A 22,458-nucleotide genomic window follows, 5' to 3' on the forward strand; every position below is an offset into this window, starting at 1 on the left:
GAGTTCTGAATTATTGTATTTCCTTGCACTTTAGCTAGTGTATTAAAGTTTACTGGAAGCTTTTCTATGCACCAAGACAGCTAAAATATGTAACTAGAAAAAGCAGGACATTTTTTTTTCGCTAAGCATATAAAAATTGAGTAGGAAATTGACTTACCTGGTATAAGTATTTTATGGTCACATTCATCTACATGGAACTACATGTCTATTATTACACAAATAAAGAAAGATAAATAATAAAAATAGCTGCGTGATTGGGCCTGCCAGGATGCTGATCACCATTGTTAACCCCCCCAAATTGTACTTTGGGGCTTGGTGATGAAAATTGACAGATGTGTCATCATACATCATTGCTGCAGTGTCACTAAACAGCCCCTCTCTACAACATCAGTCAGCTACAATAACCTATTCTATGTCAATCTCAAATTGAGAAAGGCAGGATTACAAAAAAGAATCTTAGTTTAGATGTATTCAGTAGTGGTAGTATATTTTATTAATGGCTATAAAACTTGTTGCTATGTACAAATGCTTGGCGTTCAGGCATTCTTCTCCCTCAGCTGACATTAATCAGGTCACCAATCACCATACATGCTGCATCATGAAAGTCTTTTCAGGAATTAACTATGAAACAATAGTATTTTCTTATTGTGTGAATCAGAATGGAAAGCCCCAAGGCTCCGGCGGTCTTTTCATACAGGATGCATCTTTCAAGTGGGGATCATATACTTAAAAGAGAGATTTAGAATAACTAGGATAACCAATTCATGATAACTAGCAGGGTTGGCATTCAAACAAAGGAGCAATTCTGAGCCAACAGTTGTCTAATAATACAATACGTTGTACTGACAAAGGAAATCGTTATTTCAAGTGAGTAATGAATAGCAAACTGCAAGATAATGTCAGCACACTACCTAGTCACATAGAGGACTATTCATTACGACTAATAGGGCTCTGACACATGTCGAAATGCTAGTTAACCCATGTTTTATTTAATGGAACTGTACATTATTAGGGGCCTGATGGATGCGCCTAATATTCAACAAACTCTGAAAGCGGAGCAGATCCCGCCACCACACTGCGTGATCTTTGGTTGGGTACATGCGGGCACTGTTGAGTATTACTGCTACCTCTGATCATGGGGTTAGCTGTTTTTAAGAAATTATGCACCCACTGCCACAACTCGTTCATCAACTCGTGATGCCACCCAGACCCCAGATGTTTTGTTATAATAAACAATAATAAATGTAAAAAATATATACAGGTTTCTTGATTTAGTGATGTAATACACTAAACCTGTACATGCGTATATATTGTTTTTACCCTGTTGCTTTATTAAAGATAGTATCCTGCTAGAATTGATGCCACCCAAAGTAGGCCAATTTTCTGCTCAGATGGATATGAAATATTTTTTTATTGTTATTTACTGTTGACAACATTATGAACAGAAGATGCACATAAGGTAATAACTAAGGCCCTTATTCTGGTCTGTGCGGCCGGAGCCGCATACGTTGCTCCGGCCGCACAAACCAATCCCCGCCTACAAGACGGATCGCCACGGCCGTCCGTACGCGGACGGCTGGCGATCCGCATGAAAATGGTGGGGCGTACGCCTCCACCATGGTGGGAGCTGCACCCTGCATTCGATGGTCGACGACCATCGAAGGCAGGGCCGCACGCTCCACCCGCTCACGCAAGCTTAGACCACACGGACAATCGTCCGTGTGAAAGCTTGTATGGGGGTGGAGAGCTGACATCCGGCGATGTCAGCTTTCCGCCCCCATCACTGGCGTCATAGCCTCATTACCATGCATACGCCCCGCGTTTGCATGGGAACGCCCATGAAACGCGGGGCGTATGCATAGGGAAATGAGGGTATTAAGCCCCTCACGCCCCTATACGCCCCCTTTGCGGCGTAAAAAATTTTTGTGCGGCGATTTCCCCTGCACATGCGCAGAGTGACCTCTGCGCATGTGCAGAGTGAAAACATCGGCGGTACAGCCGCACGCGGGCCGTACCGCACAGACCAGAATAAGGGCCTTAAGTGCCACAGGGTTCTCATTGTTCTGTACTTTGGAACCAGCCAGGCACAGCGATTACAAACACATATGCTATTCTATGTCACCAGGGTTTTGCTTCTCTCCTGGCTGTCAAATTTTCAGCATAGTGACAAGAGTGGCCAGGAACGTCACTGTATTGGTTACATAGACATCAAGTGTTCTGCCACAGCAAAGCATTAAATACAGAACATGATGCAGAACATTTTTTGGTGTTGCTCAGTGTCACATTCCACCACCTGGGGATCACAAGGCTTCATTAAATAAACCAAATACCTTTTTAAGATTCTACAGATTTTTCTTGACACTCAGTTAACATTTAAACCACATTGCAGTCATATCTACATGCATCATGTTCATAGCTATTGACATTCACGCGGATACAGATGGGATCTTCTCGTTGACAGAGGAACTGGTGACATTGGTGATTTGATACAGTGTTGACAGAGTGAGAGTTCAAAGGCATGGTTTAAAGTTGGATTAAGCACATCTTATTAAAATCAACACCAAAATAGCCTTAGGGGGACATTTGCAAATTCTATATACCATGGCAATAAACGAACTAGAGTACTATCAACTTTATTGATGGGGATTGATATCAGTATCATGTTACTAACCTAGGAAATATGTTTTTTTCTTGAATTTAGTCTAATTGTCATCAGAGATAGAATCTTGCAACTATATTTTATTCTACTATGTAGAAATTCATTTGTACAAACTAGATGACTTTTTAAAAGATATCACTCATTTTGGCCCTTCTGGGCGATCGCTTTTAAAAAAAAGTTTAATGTGTGTGATTAATATCGATAACCGTGCTCGCTCCTGTGCATGGTTGAAGAAACCCCCACCCAGTCCCCATCATCTGTGCAGCATGCTCAAGGTTACAGCAGCCAGGTGGTGGGTCACTGCCGGTATCATTTACCGATATTGTTCAGTGTGTATGTGCAACACGATTTGCTTGGGCTCATAGGTGATATCATTAATGATAGCGGAGGTAGAGCTGGTTGGCTAGTGTGTACGGGGCTTTAGAAAGCAAATATGTTTATCTAAAAAACTCTCTTGATGCTTAACCCTTTGATTGCCAAGTGAATTTGTCAAAATAGGCGTTAAAAATGCCAAGCATTTGTACATACCAACAAACATTCATCATAATGACCTGTAATTTTTACCTTATATGGGAAATTGTATATTTTTTTACACAACATTTTTTATTTGAATTTATGTAACAAATGTGAGTGACACTGGCATTTTTAGCAGATATTCTGAACATCTCTCACAGAGCTGTTGGCACTCAAAGAGGGTTGATTTTGTAGTTACGTTCTTTTCTAGGACGAGCATTCATAGGAAACCACTAATAATGATACACATTTGCTCAGATGCTGAGTACACATGGTGCAATAAGATTGCTAGCGATATATTGCTAGCAATATATTGCCAGTAAATCATATTGCTCAGTGTCTCCTTTTCATCAGCGATGAAAAGGAGACACTGCTACTGTCAGAGGGCGGGGGGGAGCAGCAGCGTCTGCTTGCTGCTTTCACGCGGTGGGGGGGCGACCCGTACGGAGGAGGGAGGGAGCAGCAGACGCTGCTGCTATCACGCGGCGGGGAGGAGAGAGATCCGAACGGAGGAGGGAGCAGCAGCAGAAGGGAATCCTTCTGCCGCTGATCTCCGCTGACCTCCTGTTCAGCGCCGGGGGGAAGTCGCTGGTCGCAAGAGCATGCTCCTGCGACCAGTGACCATTAGGGAGTGCACACGGGAGCGCGCAGCTGGCGATTTATCGCCAGTAGCACTCCAAATCACTGGCAATATGGTCGCTCAGCGACCATATTCCTAGCGATTTCAGCCAATATTGCCCCCGTGTGTACCCACCTTAACTCACAGTAACTATAGACCAATAATCAGTTGCAGACAATCTATGGACACTGAGAATTTAAATGAGCTGTGGACACTTGGTCTATACGGTAGAATGGTAAAGTTAGTTTATTTAGTACAGGAACTGACATCAGCGTATGCAACTATCCTGGCAAAATGGCAAGCTGTATTTCTGTATGGATGAATTCATTTGGCTGCTTCTAATATTCATCTTCAAAGAATTCATTTGTGAATAACTCCTGATTCGCCAAACATTAGCTGAATGAATAACACGGACTGTGTAATCAGATTGCAGTGCAAGGACCATATGTTACTTTTAAAGAATACACGTTGTTTATTAAAATGTTCTGGAACAGGTTTTGATGTGAAACAACCCGTAGTCAGAGGTAAAACAGAAGAAAGAAAACATACATTGACGTAGATATAAATAAAAAACTCATCCTAAACTTAAAAGTTTGTATGCGTGGTTTTAAAATACAAAACAAACATGCAAGGAATAGCAATATGTAGATATCGGGAGGGTGATCCAATATGAGATGTGTTGCCAAGCAGCTGTTACAGTGAATAAAGGGAAAGGCACTTCCAATAAATACACAGGAAAGAGAAATACAAATGTAACTGCGCTTAAGGCATTAAAACATATATGACAATTAATTCCAGTGCAATATGACAAAATATTTAATTAATATTTAAAAATATTTAAAAATACAAACACAAATACTGTATCATAAAATATTTACCCAATGGTCAAATGTCCAATTGTAACACTGATTATGATGGAAAAGGTGTCTGTTCCTATTGCCCTTAAGATAGGTGTGGTTAGCCGGCAGGGCTGGTGATAGAATCGCCAGCCCCTGCAAAGTTAAGCCCGGCTCCATCTGTAGATGACAAATTGATGGCCAAGCTGTATGTGGTTCCAGAGGTCTTAATTCCAGTTGCTGCTAGAGGATGTTATTCCCAACTGAATGGGAAGATGGTCATAGGTTCTCAAGGCAGAGAGACCTGGCAGAGCCTAGTTTGTTCCCCGTTCAGCATTTGGAAGTTCTGGATATATTTAGGTTAGGTCTGGTTTGGTCACATATGCATAGTGGTAATGTAAATTTCATACCAAAAAAGGTAAATGACAGTCACCTGATGCCTATGGCTGCATCCAAGTATGTAGATTTTTCCTAAAAAACAGACATACCTGTTATTTACGATAGTTTAAAACTATTTGGAGATCAATGACAAACCTCCTCCCCCCCATTCCCTGTGTCTTTAGCCACATCTGTCATCGTGGGCAACAGGACCCAGCAGGGAACTGGCATCAGCAAAGGGCATACATACTGTACTTGCAAATGCTGTCAGCAATGGAGTTATGGCAGCATGCAGGAGCACAAATCGCCACATTGAAGGGTTTCAACATTTTGTTGTTCCAATCTATTGGAATTGGCCAAATTGTTAGAAAAAAGTTGTCGAGTGTGTACCGAGCTTTAGAAAGACAACAGTGTGATGACTGTGGGACTGTTATGCCATTGGAGGCCTTGGCCAATACAGACAATGGTGAGTTAAATACAGCAAAATAAGTTAAAATATGTCTTTTATCTCATTATACTCCACCCAAACTGCTTATTTTAGAATTGGGTGGGGTTATATTTCATGTTCTTTAACATTGTTCTTTGAAAGTCTAAATATTTAACGTTTTAGGAAAGCTAAGATGGAGAATGTGATAAACTGTAAAAACTCCATTTGGTCTTGAATTATGATGCATAGATACATTTCAAAAATAAAATGTCAACATAGTTCAGTAATTCATGTCTGCCTTAATGTGTTCTATTGTTATGTCTGGAGAAAGCCATAACATGCACATCATTTGTTTCAAATGTCCTCCGGCCTGCTAAATATATTCTTGCACCGGGTCAAAATCAACCAATCAATTTACAAGTATTACATTTTAAGATGGTATCATCTAAGTTTTTGATAGTGCAGAAGTGTGTCCTGAAGTGAACCCATAAATTACTTATTAATTAAATTGAAACTTGGGAATCTAATCTAGAATAGACTGTCATATTTTCTATTAGTAGATAAAGGTTGTGTTCATGAGTACATGGACAGTATTGTATTTAATTTAATGTATCCTATGTCTAAATACTACTGAATGTAGTGTAAATGACTGCATTCTGCCCATGTTGGCATTGCTGGGGAGGGACTGACAAATTAACCAGCCAATAATGGCACAGTTTCTTCTTTTAGTGTTGTATACAGTTCCACATCTACCTACGTTTCAGCCAGTGAATCTACTCTTCAGCAGCTGCCTTACATACCTGCTCTCTACGAACAGCTAATCTCATGTTTTATTTTCAGTCTTAATGTAAATGTGTTATTGAGACTTGTAAGTAATTGACCCTGCCTTCTAAAACATCTTGTGTGAACTCAATATATTATTGAGTTTTGCTGATTGCAGATACTTTAAGGGAATATAATCTAAATGTCTTGTGTATAATATACAATTACACTCTATAAATACTTTAATTATGTGAAAGTGCAAATGTTATGGGAAAGAGACATTGATCCTTGTTTATGTTGGTCTGCCGAGAAGTCCTTAAGGTTAACAAACTGTCTCTCCTTTCTGAGATGGTTATCTTACATAACCCCCCAAAGAGGACATTTATAATGTTATTTTTAATTAGTTTTTTTTAAGTGTTTTTTTCTTCTCAATTTCACAAAATACCACCCTATTATAACTACACAGTGTATTACTTGCATTTATTTGTATATATAATGTATGAGACTTGTGCTTGGAATATGATGGTCTATTTATTCTGCTGTCTGGTGTAGTTGGGAACATTTATGGACAATTTCCTTGGGAAAGTGTTATTAATGGAAAATATTATATTATATTCCCATATATATTATATTGTGTTATTTTTACTCACCCTATTGTTAAATAAGACTGAAGAAAAATGATGGCTGCGATATTTTTTGTTTCATTATTCTTAATTACTACTACGTGTTTAAATTGATCATTTCAGGATACATTTGTTTGTGCTACAGTCCTTGCTGTTGCTTATCGTTATAGTGTAACCCTCATTGTTCTATGCATAGATCTAATTAAGACCAACACTGGACCTCACTCATAGTTGGACGCAATGCAAAAGTTAACCAGGGCGTGATTTGCTACCTATTCAGAGTTGTAACAAAAATGTCCATCTCTGCAACGGTAGGAGAAGCACAGAATTGCTCAAAATTAGTTTTTAATTAGTTTTTTATGTGTATGACTTATTAGTCATACACATAAATGGCAGGAAAGTGTAGCTAAGAAGCATGGACAGTGTAATAGTTAGTATTACTGGGATGCAGTTAAAATCCCGACCGCCAAAATCTCCCTCCGTGGGTGTCCACGACACCCATAGAGGGAGAATAAATTAGTGTGCCGAGCGCAGCGAGGCACTGTGCCCGCTGCCTTGTGAGCGCAGCGAGCCCACAAGGGGGGGGGGGGGGGGGGCAGGGGGGGCAGCCCATAGAAGCTGGCCATACTGTATGTGCAGTACTTATGTTTGTACTGCACATGCGCCTGTCCCGGCACCTGTCATCATAGGACAGGCACCGGGGAAGGGGAGAGGCAATGGCGGTGGGGGGAGGGGGTGCCTGCGGCCAGAGGCAGCCCCCCTCCCAGAAAGAGGTAGGAGCCGCCACTGGTTACATGCATGGAAATACTCAAAATTCCATAGCAAAACATGGGTATTCATCTAGTTCTGCTAACTGCTAGTCATCAGGGTTTGACTTCCCACAAATCGTGTCTCTCAAATGTGCATTTCACTTTGACATTCCCTTTATCCGCATTTACACTTACATCCAACCCCTCAGCCGCGGCCTCCTTGTCATGCAGACTCATACATGCAACTTGCTTTGAAAAAAAGATGCCCATGTGCACTTAAAAATAAAGCAGGGAGAAAAAAGCAATCAACGCTCTGATTAATGCCCACTGTGTTCAGATTTCCAGGTTCCTTTTCACCTTCTTAAACAGAGCTTGACTGTTTTAGAAGGAAATCTACATGTCTCAAAATGACATTCTTTGTCAGTCCTATAATAAAAAATTCAAGTGCATTGGGGTAGCGAGCATATTGAGGATGCAAGCTGTAATGTATATTCCATAGTGTACAGTTGAATCTCTGGTTGCTCTTCCAAACACCTAGAAAAGTGTAAGTGTCTCCAAAAGCCTACACATTTCTGTAAATCCCCGGCCACGACTGGTTCTGACCATTTTGATGCCCTAGTTAAGATTCTGGCTGGTGCTCCCTTCCAATGTGAAATCTGATAAGGGGGTGTGGTCTCACTGAAAGGGCCTGGCCTCATGACAGGCGGTGACTGGGAATGCAAAAGGTGTCAATGTCTCCAACCATCAAATATCTCTACATTATGTGTCTCCAGCCATCAAATATCACTACATTATGTGTCTCCAACCAGCAAATATCTCTACATTGTGTGTTTCCAGCCATCATTTCTTACCTAGTAGGGTATGTGGTCATGATAATGGTGGCAGGGTCATAAACCTTGCATTGACTACTTAGCTGCACCACAATTCCCCCTCCAAACACACACACACACACACACACACACACACACACACAGACGTACACACGTGTAGCTTTTATAAAAGGTGTACTTTAGGTAACCTTGACCGGGGAGCTTTTCTGCATCATTGTTTTTCTTATCCATGTGTTATTCTTCCCAGACCAACAGTTTGGAGTGTCCGTGTGATATTAATCTGGGTGTAGTCATATCTTCTTTCTTATAGACTCTATACATTTCATTATTATGTCATATAGTATTTACTATGTACAGTACTAAATATAAGACTGATGTTTTTTTAAACTGTTATCATTATTAATATGTTATGAAAAGTCAAAGAAATACTTGCTATTATTCTACAACATCGAAAATGATGAAACATATACATGCCTATATTGTATTTACTCAACAGTAGCACTCTCTCTCTCTCTCTCTCTCTTTCTCTCTCTCATCTGTCTTGTTTACAAAACACCCTGGGGGAAATTATTTACTAAGATCAGGGCCGGCGCCTCCACTAGGCAGGGCTAGGCATTTGCCTAGGGTGCCGGCCATTGGAGGGCGGTAATGAGCCGCAGAGGAGAGGTACCATAGAGGTACCATAGAAAGCTGGGAGCAGGTAAGACAGTGGGCTTCCCTCTCCCCCCCCCCATCCCGCCCGTGAATCAACGCTATCCTCCCCCCCCTGGACATGGAGGCTGCGGGCACAAGTCGCAGTATCGCCCGCACCTCCCCAGAGCACGGGCGCCTGTTGCAGTATCGCCTGCAATCCCCCCCCCCCCCGAAGCGCCGGCTGCAGTATCGCCCGGACCCCCCCTCCTCCCGGAGCGCGGCCGCCTGCCACGTTATCCCTCGCACACCCCCCATTGGGCGGTGGGCGGAGGATTTGCCTGGGGCGGGGGGAGGCTTGCACCGGCCCTACTTCACATGTGATGTTGCTATGTGCAACCAATCAGATTCTGTCTACTATCGTCTAGAGGGTGCTAAATAAATAAGTAGTAGATTCTGATTGGTTGCCATAGCAACATCACATGTGAAGTAGAATACACAGCTTAGTAAATTCCCCCCCTCTGCCTTACTACATCCTTAGGGCAATGAAGCCCGGACCGGTTGTATGTTGGTGAAGTGTGGGTTTCTGAATAAATAACGAGTAGATCATGCAATATTGTCTCGTTGATGTTACCAAGTATCATATGTTTTTAGCCGTGGTACTTTTACTGGAAGCATATTGCCAGCTTTTTAAGCTATAAATAATTAAATCTGTTAATTGACAATGCAGGGATGTCATGATAATATTTCAGGTAGATCCAGTTTCCGTTAAGCATCGAAAAACTATAATAAGCCTGGTAAAATAATCAATTAAATACATGGAAACATTTAAAATAAATGTTTCAGTGGTGGACTATGGGCCTTATTCAGGAGGGTTTTATACACTGTGCGCAGCCAGTATTTACCCTGCATAGAAAAATTACTCCCTGAAATCTAACTCTCTCTGCACATGTTACATCTGCCCCACCTGCAGTGCAGCATGGTTTTGGCCATTTTGAGAACAAAATTTCCTGCGATCAGGTCTGAGTTATGCCCGATATGTCATGTAACGTATTACCTTCCGCTAACCTCTCTGCTCACAGCAGCCAGGGAACATTTACTGACAGTTGCCCAGGGAGTCGCACTATTACATGTAATACTGTTATGTCTGCCGCTGTTGTTTTTTTCCCGGTAGAGTATTACATTCCCAAGAAATAAAAATAAAACATATGCTGCAAAATGACATTTTACTAAGTGTTTGTTCAATCTTTCAACAGTGCTTGGAACCATGCAAGGAAACCTGGGATCTGAGAAAGAATAGCTGCCAAAGTCTCTGTGAGGTATGTCATATTTATTTTGGGCAGGGAAAGACATTTCTCTCATGAAAGATGCCATGCAAAACTACAAGATCCTCTCTACCACATGTGGGCGATTTATGATTCATTTAGGCTCCTGGAGAACATTTACTGAGGTGATTTAAAATAAAGCTATCCAAATGTTTCCAGAGGCCTTCCGTCCCCTTCATCTACCTGAGGCAGCACATAAAGGAATAGGGGCAGAGACTAAGGATATTCCATCATTTATTTCATCATTTGCCTATAGGGGAGTTTCATTCTCCACAATGTTCGTCTGCACACGTGATGGTGTAATATGGCAGGCACATATGACTTCATTTTCTGTACACTTCTACATGTGGTGTAATGGGAAATGAGTGATGTTAACCCTTTGAGTGCCAAGATAATTTGTCAAAATTGGTGTGAAAATTGCCAAGCAAACATTTTTATTCATCATAATGGGGCAGATGTATTATGCCTTAAATGCAAGGGTGATAAGGAGAGATAAACGTCCAGCCAAGCACCTGCTAACTGACTTTTTTCAAACACAAACTGTAACATGGCAGCTAGCAGGTGATTGGCTGGACGTTTATCTCTCTTTATCACCCTTGCATTTATCTCTTGTTAAGGCTTATTACATCTTCCCCAACGTCCTGTAATGTTTACCTTATATAGGAAATATAATCTTTTTTTACACAATGTTTTTTATTTGAATTTATTTAGCAAATGTGAGAGATGCTGGCTTTTTTAGCAGCAAATTTTGAACATCTCTAAAAGATATGTTGGCACTCAAAGGGTAAATAGTCAAAAAGTGCCATAACAGCACTTGTATAGCATGGGGAGGTGGATTTTTGTGATGGAATTGCTGTTTTACAAAACAAATGATGCTCTCATGAATATGCTTAACCTGTTCTTAATTGCACAGTGAGTTGACGGTATTGCAGAGAGCGTTCCAACATCACTAGATGTACCACACAGATTGTATAAGGGCCACCCCATCCTTCCCTTAACACTGTGATTTCGATTGTGGTATCATTAATCTTGGTATATTGTTTCTTGAGGGACAGAAATGTGTTAAGAACTTGCTGTTGTGTCTTTGCAATACCCCTGGTGGACAGGATCTTTGCAATGTTGCCATAGATCATGGCATCCTTAACAGTGCCTGTTATTTGTGCTTTTATTTACTCCTCACCCCTCATATGTAGCAGCACAAGGACCTCATCCTCCTTTTAGTGAGACATAATAATGGCAAGCTCTGCACGGGCACCCTCTTACACTGGCACACCCCTCTGCACTGTGCTGCTCTCATGTGTGGCATCTTTTCCTCTCTGTCTGCCACTGATGATGTCAGCAGCAGGCATCAGGTGACCTTTCCAGTCAAGCAGCTCCTAACTGCCACACTATAGGCTGGGTTTGAATATTGGCAGTTGGAGCTGGTTGTTTATCCACTCTCCACTTTAGCACTTTTTGAAGCTTGGTGCATCTGGGCCAATATGTTTTTTAGTACCGTCTGGCTACAGTAAGACAGGCACATTAATAACCTGAGATTGTCGATATTCATAATTGTGTAATCTGTTTTACATATTCCTGGTCTGGTAATAAACAGTAAGCGACATTACTATTTCCACTTGGCTAAGGGTGAAAACTGGGAGATGCTCTAAATTCTTTGCAAAGGAGGTGTCACAGTCGTGTTATGGGAGTTTCATCGGCGTGTTTCAGCATGCGACTCAGTGATCTCTGTCGTAGGATCCAGTGGCGTATTTATAATTGGTGTAATGTGCACCGAGCACAGGGGCTCCGGGGTCTACACCACGTACTTTGCACCCATTTTAATACTTACCTCTCCAGAGTCCCGCGATGACGGCAGCAGTGCCTCCAGAATCACAGAAGAAATGGCCGCTGCGTGGAGTTCTGTTCATGCGCAGTAGAGTCTGAGACCTCTAGTGCTCAGACTCTACTGTGCTGTGCACTAGAGCAGGCGCTAGTCGCGAGAGAGGAGGTGGCCCAAATGGAGGAGGCTGTACACAGTCCTTCCCCTCAGAACTGTAGGCACAATGGTGATGTCTTAAGAAAGATTCTGTGCTAGGGAAGATCTGCACTTCAGTATTGCAAATAATGCAAAGAAGACATTACAGGGTTTGCTCAGTTTATCCTATGGAAGTACACAAGGGGAGCTCTTAAACTGCCATTTGCACATTATTACACTGAATCCATGAGATATTGCAGCCACGCTTGAATACCGTGCACCTCTGCATCATGCCCAATGCTCTCTTCTGCCAGCAAACAGTTGTACAGCAGCTGTAGACCAAGCAATTCTTAGTAAACATCTTACTGATTACTGATTGAACTTAAATTTAGAACTTCAAAGACTGTTAATGAAGAGCAAAACACTTAAGCCTGAGAAAAAAGCTGCAAAACAGAGCAAGAAAGAGAAGGCCAAGGGGCAAATTAGACCCCAAGGGATAATAAACAGTTTTAATTAACTAGCTGCAAATTCACAACTCACAAAAGACCCTTTGCCTTCATGTGTGTGCGCTGCTTGTAAATGAAATCATGAAAGTACCAATGAGCTTACAGTAATCCGCAGGCGGATTTATATAAATATGCTATATTAATAATATTCACAATTATATATGGAACACTTTGGGAGCTTTTATAAACTGCAGATACTTGACAAAAGGTTTTCATCACAGTGGCGGTGTTTGTTCTCGAGCACAACGGACTTCCTGTCAGACTATCTCGTCCTGAAATAGCTTATATGACAGGGCTGCAGATTACATTGAAATATATAAGGTTACAGTACATGCAAGTCAAATATGTTAACTCAGAACGCATGGGAACTGTTGGCTATCTTGTATGATAGACATGTCCTTATCCATCCGTTTCAGCTTCAGTTGCCTGTGGAACATAATATAACTGTACATTAATTACGTTTATGTCAGTTTTAATAAAGGAAAACTAAATCATGATATTAGACTTATAAGTTATCTGCCATTCTGTCCATAATAACACCAATAATAAGTCATACAACACCAAGCATTGTAGAGGTTAGCCACAGCCTTTTATTTATTATTCACCAACCAGCTGCCGCCGAATGGGAAACCTTTGTGGCCTCTTATCCAAGAGCCATGTATATCCTGGGGGTGATGATTCAACACAGTGTGGTAAGCAGCGGTCGTTCGCTGTTTAACTCTGTGCCACTGAACTCCCGCCTCCCCCAGGTACCATGTCTGCTAACACATCCCCTCATATTTGTCTGCTAGCGGGAAAAATCATTTGATGATCGCCAACCCTCGAATGATTTCTTCGGCCTTTGGAAATAAGTCAGTAGAAATGGACTTTTATTTCCTCTGCAAATCGCAGAAGATGGGGCGAGCGCTGACAGGCATCAGCCCGCCTGCATTCCCATGGGAACCCCAGCACCATCCCACCCCCTCCTCTGTGCCCGCTGAACAACTGCTTCTAACCGTTCCCAGAGCAGCACATCATAAGGAGACTAATCCCAGGATCTGGGCACTGACTGCTTTTCAATCCAGAATCCCGGGATTGAAAAAATGCCCTGCATTGCGTGCACTGGCGCTTACCCATTTCTGAGCATGTGCAGTGCAAATACATGTAATACTCTGCATCAGTCCCAAGATAATGCCGTAGATAATTAGTGCATGCTAATTGATCTTCCAGGGATATTTAGTTATAGCCTGCAATCACCCTGCAGGCTATACCTAACACAGACTTTTGATCGATGGTAAGGGGGCTCAGAGATCCACCTTCACTACATTGATCTTGGGTGCCACAAATTTATCCAGAGAATTAATACCAGATTCTTTGGGTTAAGGCCTATTAACTGTATCTACCACACGAGGAAAAGATGAAGTAATTGAAAAACCCACTTTCATTCTTTTCCTGGTAAGGGAAATTCCTTCATCTAAAAAATCATTCCCATAGTGTATAGAGTTTTGGGGCCAGATTCACTAATCTTCAAAAAGTGATAAAGTGGAGAGTGACAAACAACCAACCGATTAGCTCATACCTGTCATTTTTCAAACCCAGTCTGTAACATAACAGGTAGAAGCTGATTGGCTGGCTGTTTATCACTCTCCATGTTATCACTTTTTGAAGCTTGACACATCTGGCCCTTTAAGACATCACAGGTAATAATAGTAAACTGTAATGCTGTAATGTTGTTTTTTTCAGCCGCTGTTTCCCAAGAAACACTATGAATGTTTAACCAGCTGCGAATTTCTCAAATCCGTCTTGTCAGTAAAGCAAGGTGACTGCCCTGCTCCGGAGAAAGCCAGTGGATTTGCTGCAGCCTGTGTGGAAAGCTGTGATGCTGATAATGAATGCTCTGGGGTAAAGAAGTGCTGCTCCAATGGTTGTGGCCATACATGTCAAGTACCTAAAAACTTGTACAAAGGTAAGACTTTTGGGATCTTTTGCATTATCATAAAGTCAATTGCAAAGTCTTGTAGGCAGTTAGTTTTAGCGCCATCTATTCTGCTTTAGTTTAGCTATGATGTAGTACTGTATGCTTCTGTTAATAGTTCTGACCTTAAGTAAACATGCAGGGAGATATAATGCAAACAGTGCACTTCAGTATGCCACTACCAAATAAGAAGTGGAGTTCAAAAGCAAAGTTCTATCCTCCACATGTATTGTTTATGCCATAACAAATGTGTTGTGTGTGTTATACATATCTACAGTAGCCCCTGTAAGCAACATGATGTAATTTCATGTACTGGTGCAGAAATAAGTGCCCCCATTGTACCCCAGTGGCAAACGCAGGATTTTCAGAAGGGGGTTTCCAGAGGGGCGGAAAGTGAGATGGACACTTAGGTGACCCAGTATATGCCGAGTCAGTTAAAGTATTATAGATAGACCAAATGTATATAAATAATAATAATAATGAAAAAAAATATATATACATATATACATACAGGGGCGTCAACAGCAGTGTAGACCCCTGGGTATAGCAATGTATTGGGGCACCTACCGATCCTCCAGCGGTAGGGGTGGGGGAAGCTTTGATGTCCCCCGGGTTGTAGGGGGTATTATATCAACCGCTCAGCATGTAGGGCCTGGATCAGTAATTTCCACTAATTACCCCTTTACTGAACAGATGGTGGGAGAAGGGGGCATTGGGCTGAATGAAGGGGCCATGATACATAACTTCCAGGGTGGTAGAGGATGTTTAATATGCAGAGGAGGGGTTTATAGTGGAGTGGGCTTATTATTCATAATTTTCTGGTGGGAGGACAGCTTGCTTGACTGCAGATATCTCCAGTTCCCAGAAATAGATTTCTTAGATTTTAATGGAATTAAAAACTAGAGGATCCCACCTACCAAATGGTACTGGGGTCTAGGGGATCAAAGTTCAGGAGGCAGAGCAATCTGCCAATGAGAATATATAACTACATACCAGGTGTGTGGAGCTGGAGCAGTAACCAGCTGCTGGAAGGCTGATATCTCTGGTTCTGGGAACAGTAGAGACAAGGTACTAGTGTCTTTCAAAGCGGGAGTGTCCCAGCTTTTGAAATATACCCTCAGAAAAATTCTAAGCCAGACAGAACCTGAAATATCTGACTGGGAAGAGCAATTAACAGACTTGGATGGGGACCACTGCTTTGAAGTCAGATATCTCCGGTTCCCAAGGGCCGATTTCTAAAATTCTTGTACCCATCGAGAGAGGGGACCCTCAGCTTTAAGCCTAGAGCCCTTAGACCCCTTGGGGGGTTTCTGGGTACTCAGAACCCCCCCTGCGTGCGCTACTGTACCCAAATGCAATCAAAGTGTCATAACAACTGCTCTAACCCTTTCAGTGATTTTTCACACCTTTTTTTTTGGGGGGGGGGGGGGATTATACAAAAAGAAAACAAAAATAATTAAACAGGATAAAATACATTAAAGTTATCAAAACATTTGACATAGAGTTGTTTGTATGAAAGCTAAATACTGTAAAGCTTTTACTGGACAGGTGATTATATGAGGGTGATGTCATTAAGTTCTAAGTAACTTCTAATTTATAAACATAGATGACGTTGCTAAGGAAGTAATGTTTGCCACGTAGGAGCCTTTATGCAGGCTCCTTCCGGCCAACCATGTCCCACTGAATGGCAGGAGCACTGCAGAAATCGTTGGAAAAATGGCAATTGTTCAGCACTAGAACTAGAGAGGAGGGGCCCAGGTTAGGAGGCTGCACACAGGCCTCCTCCTTTCTTAAGACACCCACGGTGTGGCCACAGCCTTAGACCACTTAAAGATCTATAAGATCTAAAAATTTGTATCAATATATTCCATGGATGGATGGATGGATTCCATTCCATCCCCGTCCCATTCCTACTTTGGGCAAAACTCTGCCCCTCTTTTGGTTTGTCAATAAGGACTGTCCCAACAAAATGAGCACAGCTCATGACTCATCGAGAACCACATTGTATTTGTCGAATATTAACACTTTGCAAAAGTGTATAAACCGAGACAAAGCAAAGTGCTAAAAATACTTGTTGACAGGTCCATTTTCTTTTGCTACAACCGACTACTAAACAGTTTTCACCAAACGCTGTATGATTCAGATTGCATGTTAAACATTTACATTTAAATTTCATATGAAGAAGACATAGTAATGATTGCATATATCTCAATTTCACAAGACTGAAATGTGTTTTAATTAATTAAGAATATCAAGTTGGTCCAGTGTATCATCTTTACTATAGACTGGTAAGTTGCAGTCTTCCTGACAAATAGAGATGACAGTTCATTATGTGACTGCTTCCCTCCCAGCAAATGTTCCGTGAATAGCCTGACATCAGTTCATTGTTCGGCTACTCACAGCAGGATCTCAACACTCAATGAAAGGCTCTTACTAAAGCAGATGCTTTTTACCTGGAGGATAAGAGGCTAATTGTGTTCTCTCTAGTGCCCTTTCATTATCTAAAGAAAGTGATACTAAAGAGTAGTAGAACATTATAAAAGACACATTATTAAAGTCAGGCATGTCCAATTCTGCCAATGTAAGGTACGCTTGATGACTGGAAACCAGTCATTATTCAGAATAGGGCATACTGTTCCGAGCAGGAAGCCATGTATATATCACACCCTTTCATTACGTGATGAATTAGCTTAATAGTACTAATGATATTAACCACATCTGGCAGTGTATATTGGTCTTACAGAAACATGCTGACATATACTATCACTAATGACTTCACATGAACTGTAGGAAACATTCCAAAGCAGAACACATCGATTTAATGAGAGCACAAATAAGTGGACATGTTTTTTTTTTAAACAAATAAGATGCTTTTAAAATATTATTTTTCTGCATTGCTGTAAGTGGATTTGACTTTAAAATACACATTTTCCTGTATGTATAACAGGCAATAATTGGTGTAATGGGAGCCAGTAAACTTGGTATTTACTGTAAGATAATGTAAGATAATTGTTTGTAGAAACTTGGTTGCTAAACAACCAGTGCATGATGTGGGAATTTAGAATTTGGGAAACATCTCATCCTTGCGGCCACAGCTTTCGCTACGGAACTTACGTAGGAATCTTTGCGTACCACCACTATGGGTCTACGCCACCCTCCTGTGTTCGCGCCACCATCTATTACCTTTAGCGAAGCGGAGCGAGCCACCGAGCCTGTGAGGGGGCGATGATGCTATTCTGAAGGTGGCTAACCTAACTGGCATAAGCTGTGGCCGCAAAGATGAGGAAGTACCTAGAGAATTGACCACCCTCATGCACAAGAAAAAAAGATTTATTGTGCAATTTAAATCTATAATTTAAATATGCAGATATTAATTTTATTGTGTCACAAAATGAAAAAGATCCATACCACTATTGGCATACTGTTGCCAGTGGCAGAAATCTGTGAGGCAATGGAGTCATCTGCCACCGGGCTCCAGCTCCCAAGGGGGCACCTCTCCTACCCTGCCAAATCTGTTAATTTAAAACCATCAATATCGCTTTTATAGCTGAGTTCAGAAATATACTGTATGTGTTCTCTCTCTCTCTAAATATATATAGCTATATGTATATAGAACAGTATATTTCATATATTATTTAAGGTAGCGTTTGTGTGTATGTGTGTGGGGGGGCACCAATATATATCTTGCCTCCGGGCAACTGGGACAAACTTACACTTATCTAGGTTGCAAAAAGCTAAATTAACAAAATGCACACATTGGAAGTAGAAAAAAAAAGTAGAAGCGCTAAACCTTTTCAATAGCCTAAGTGGTCCTGAGGCCTAAATTAATATTGCTCTAGTTAACTTCCTGTGAAAGGCATAGATGTGTCTACAGATAATAAGAAATTACAGTCTTTATCTTGACTTTATGAAATAAAAATGAAATATAAAGATCTAGGCCAAGTGCTAGAACTAGGCTTCCGGCCACCACCTGTGGATAAACAACTCCCATAGTGTGGTCCTAGACCTGGCTAAGGTTAATAAATATATAGTGTATCAGTTCACTTTTTGGGGGATTTTGAATAGTAAACATGGGGTAGAGTTATCAAAGCTTGGAAACAGGTTGTGTCTGATGTCAGGAGCCGATTGGTAGTTACTCCAGCTTTGAAGTTTACCCCATAGTGGTACATTTACAGTTGGTAGCAATGTGCCATGAAAAGTATAATTTTGTATCGACCACATCATTATTTGTTTGAGGGGACAAGGAGATGCCGAATGTGGATAAATCAAAAGATCCCTCTCTGCCTTCAGAACAGCTACCGCATTTTTTAGATGAACAGTGAATCTAGCAGTTCAAGGAGTGGGCTGTGCTGGTTCCATTTTAAGCTTCTTGTGCCAGCAGCTGGTAATTGTGTACTGTTATTCATCAGCCTTATCATTAAATCCACTGACAGGTAATATGAATAAAATTGATTATATCATAAGGCAACCTGCCAATTGGCATTATATATTAGGCAGCATTTAAACAGTCCGTTCTTGAAGTTGAAGTATTGCAAGCAGGATAAATGGGCAAATGTAAGGATCTCAGCAACTTTGACAAGGGCCAAATTGTGATGGCTAGACTACTGGGTCAGTACATCTCCAAAATGACAGGTCTTGTGTGGTGTTCCCAGAATTCTGTGGTTGCTACCTACCAAATGTAGTTCAGGGAAGAGCAATCAGTAAACATGCCAATAGGGTCATGGTCATGCTGAGCATTGTATGTGCTTGATTAACCAATAGCCTAAATGGGATTAAAATTAAGGCCTAATTTATTCCATGCTTGTTAGCTATCACCCATCCTGATGTACTGTTATTAAGATGATTGCCAGATGTATATTGTGCTACAGTGCCAGCTGGGGTGCCTAAAGCCAATGTCTTCCCATGCCACAAGCATTAGATCATACATGCCAGTTGTATAACCTTCGTTACATGTGCATAGGCAGTACGAATGGCGTGTCCCTGAGCGCCCATACACATGTGTTTAGTCGCATTACAACGGGAGCTACTTGTATATTAGCCTAGGCACATGGGTCCTTTAATCAGGCCCTGTGTAACACCATCCTGTAGGCTGATGGACCATCTAGGTATCTGTGTCAAATTGCCTATTTCACACTTTTAAGTGTTTTAATTTTTTTTTTTATTTTAAATTTGTTTCCTTTATTATAGTTAAGCCCTATGTTATTACATCCATCTTTTGAGTTAGATTTATGTTCATTTTTAGTTTATTTTTTTAGATACAGTCAGACTGTTAGTTACGCAAGAAAAAAAATATATACTGACCAACACACATCTGTTTTAGGCGCTCATGGCAATGTTTCCGCAGAGAAATACACTGAAAGCACTTGCACTTTGTGATTTTGAAATCCATATGCTGACAATTACATTCAGCAGAGCAAGGTTGAGTTATTTCCAATCAAGTGAGTCCAATGGACCATAATGTAAAGCAGATGGAGCATTTCTGCATGAAAATTGCAAAATTATTGCACATCACAATTAAGGATGGAGTTTAAGCCTACAAATTTAACCTGACAGAGTTTATGATTCTCATCAACTAAAGTTAGAATTGATGACTGCTGGCTTGCAGGCAACATGTAGAGTCTAATGTTTACTGAAATATTACATGTTTATCTTGCTCTTGAAAGACAAGACAATAATTGTTAGTGTATGCCTTAGTGTAAGCACATACATAGTATAGTGAGCTTTCAGTTTTGGAAAAACAATGTATTCATCACTTTAATTTACTAATGATGTAAAAACAAAACCTTAGGCTGCGTTTAGTAAGAGACAGATTTTGCAGATGATTCTCAGGGCTTTGGAACCCAGAATTTAAAGTAATAAGATAATTACAATGAAAACACCCCTGCGTTTTGCAAACCTTGATTTGTGTTGGGTGTGCCAACCCAGCAAATGACCAAAGTTTGGCTGCATATCTATTCAATCATAATTGGATGAACAAATGATAAAATGTTTTGTCATTGGGAACTATGGGTGAAATGTAATAGGAGAGAATCAGAAAGCGAGAGATTTGGTAAGAAATCTCCATTTTTTAAAGCGGCAATCATTTACACTGCAAAATCAAACTGGTTTTGCAGTGTAAATGATTGCCGCTTTAAAAAAAAAAAACCCTGGAGATTTCTTACCAAATCTCTCACTTTCTGATTCTCTCATTCTATTACATTTCACCCATTGTTTTCCATGATCATCAGAATTGGTGCTCATTTTTCCTAGTAATTTATAATTGTGAGAGGAACTATCCAACTAATTGCTATCAGACATGCCAGACTCTGAAATGGGCCTCTCAGTCATTGGTTTGACATTTCAATCCATAAAAGGTTAAAAGGTTAATTCTCTTCTCCTTGTTTTAGGGGTTCCTTTAAAGCCACGGAAAGAACTAAGCTTCAGTGAACTCCTGACTGGAAATCTTGTGATTAAATGGTCATCAAAATTCAACATCTCAGTGGAGCCAGTGATCTATGTGGTTCAGAGAAGATGGAATTATGGAATACATCCAAGTGAAGATGATGCCTCAATCTGGGAAACTGTCACACAGGTTTGTTTGACCTTGCTACTTTGAGGCTACATAATTTGTTATGAATCATACTATATACATTGCATTAGTAGTGGGTCAGTTATGGGGCACTTAGCAAATATAAACATACAAGCTATGCTGTATATAATATATGTTCTGTCGGGTTATGCTGGGGATCAGCAGTTCTGTAAGTATCCCAGGCACAGTGTGCAACTGTCCTTCAAAGCCCATCCCCATACTCTCACTGACTCGTTGTACAGGAGTCTAATGATGGGCTTAGAAGTAGAAGTAAAGCCTAAGGGGGTATTCAATCGGGGATGTTCCGACAGTTGGAATCCTGGTCTGTTTTTGTCTTATCTGACAGTAACTGGACAGTCGGAAATCAATGTTCAGACTGCCGAGTGTTGGAGTCAGATCGTCGAAAACGGCTGCGAATTGTCGAAAAACATCTGTAAATTTTACAATCCATGGCTTTTTCCGACAAAACAGATCCAACTTTAAAAAAAAGTTGGATCTGACAGCCTTACAGCATTGAATAGGTGGGTGCTGATGTATCATGCTGTTCCTCTCGGCTATACCACATGATCTGTTTTGCCCGTGCTGCCCCCTGTTCTCTCCAAGCCTGCAGATTTAGTATGCCCCCCCGCCTAACTAAAAAAGTGTCTTACTCAAACATACTGCCTCTCTCTTGTAACATTATACAGTTGACTGAACAAGTGCTGTAGACAATCCAACCAGTTGCTGCATTCACACTCTTTCAGTACATACAAGTACGCTATTTGCAAAAAATGACATTCATTTGCCAGTAATAGCACACACACGACTACTAGAATTGCACGGTGGGCACTCACGCCATGACTACTCACAGCAGGCTGTTTTTGGTTGCTGATGTGATAATTATGCACCTGGCAAGCAAAAACAGCACGATGAACAAGGACACATCTATAGCACAGTTCCCCTAGAAATGACAGCATTTGCTAGAACTAGAAGCTCTCTTTACTGCCAGCATGGCACTGAAAAATTGATACAGAGGGCATTGAAAAATTGATACAGAGGAAGTCATATTTAAAGGTTGACACCAAGACAGACATTCCCCAATCAGTGTATATTTTATAGGTGCCACTTATTAATGAATAGCTAGGT

General features: G+C 41.0%; 1 protein-coding gene across 1 annotated transcript in view; it reads left to right on the top strand.

The window, feature by feature from the left end:
- Window positions 1-22,458, top strand: part of ANOS1 (anosmin 1) — a 153,291-nt gene that overhangs the window by 52,541 nt on the left and 78,292 nt on the right. Inside the window, exons 3-5 of the mRNA XM_083172566.1 lie at window positions 10,283-10,345; window positions 14,534-14,756; window positions 21,152-21,336. Coding sequence (XP_083028692.1) covers window positions 10,283-10,345; window positions 14,534-14,756; window positions 21,152-21,336 — 471 coding nt within the window. The remainder of the gene's footprint in view (window positions 1-10,282; window positions 10,346-14,533; window positions 14,757-21,151; window positions 21,337-22,458) is intronic.

The sequence above is a fragment of the Crinia signifera genome, chromosome 2 (assembly GCF_055691185.1).
Source record: "Crinia signifera chromosome 2, ASM5569118v1, whole genome shotgun sequence".
Taxonomy (NCBI): domain Eukaryota; kingdom Metazoa; phylum Chordata; class Amphibia; order Anura; family Myobatrachidae; genus Crinia; species Crinia signifera.